Below are 810 nucleotides of genomic sequence, written 5' to 3' on the forward strand. Positions count from 1 at the left end.
GGATAAGCGAGGCTCTTCTAGGTGGCAAAGCGGCAGAGCAACTGTCTAGTGAGGTCATAGTACAGTAAGATACTTTCTGTTTTGAGCGCAGATGCTTGTATTAGGTTGCATAAGCACGCCGCGTGCAGACGTGCGTGTGTTCAGTACGCGGATTAACATCGCAAGGAGTACCTCTTCCACGAGTCGTATTTTGAAGTCCTATTATCACCCGTCCTTCAGAAAGCCGGGAAGACAAGGGTGAGACGCCCACACTTTCGTCGCTGCAGATTAGGTCACACCGCAGGAAAAACACCAAGGTCAGCGCCACCACTTCCACATGATCGTGCATGGAGTCTGCGCGCATTCGTCTTGTTGCAGTGTGCATAGCGCGTCGCCGGATAACTCTAGCTCTTACTATCACTTCTTGCTATGAACGGGCGAGGGAGAGAAAAGTCTTGAGTGAAGTGTTTAGTAGATTCTATATTAGTTTTGAGAGATAATGGTAAGAAGTTTGAAATTTCCTGAACCAAAATTTTCCTGCTGATTTCTTTACCACATGATCGCTCCCGCCACGCAAAAGAGAGATTCATTGTATATAATGTTCAGCCGCGTTCAAGGTAAGGCAGTTGAAGTGCCACATATGTATGAGTGAGTATAAATAGTTAACAAATGTAAATTTATAGAAATAGATTATTACTGCGGTGCATTAATGCATTACTCTTGTAAAATCTACTTAGCCCTAGTGTTTATTGCCTACGCAAAGAATGGTAAACACAATACAGTGTAGTAAATTAATGAATATATGTTCCACTTTCAAAAGATCATTTAAAG

At 42.8% G+C, this 810-nt stretch overlaps 1 protein-coding gene across 3 annotated transcripts in view; it reads left to right on the forward strand.

Annotated features, from left to right (window-relative positions):
* Window positions 1–810, forward strand: part of LOC119587132 (pancreatic triacylglycerol lipase-like) — a 19,007-nt gene that overhangs the window by 7,621 nt on the left and 10,576 nt on the right. Inside the window, exon 1 of one of the 3 annotated variants that reach the window (XM_037935885.1) lies at window positions 129–296. The exons of 1 other annotated variant lie outside the window; for it this stretch is intronic. Coding sequence is in view for 1 of the 2 variants with exons in the window: in XM_037935883.1 (XP_037791811.1) it covers window positions 536–596 (61 nt within the window). In the remaining variant the exon portion in view is untranslated. Of the gene's footprint in view, window positions 1–128; window positions 297–347; window positions 597–810 lie in introns of those variants that run through there. One more of the 3 variants, XM_037935883.1, reaches the window with a different exon arrangement.

Source organism: Penaeus monodon, chromosome 22 (genome assembly GCF_015228065.2).
Source record: "Penaeus monodon isolate SGIC_2016 chromosome 22, NSTDA_Pmon_1, whole genome shotgun sequence".
In the NCBI taxonomy this organism is placed as follows: Eukaryota; Metazoa; Arthropoda; class Malacostraca; order Decapoda; family Penaeidae; genus Penaeus; species Penaeus monodon.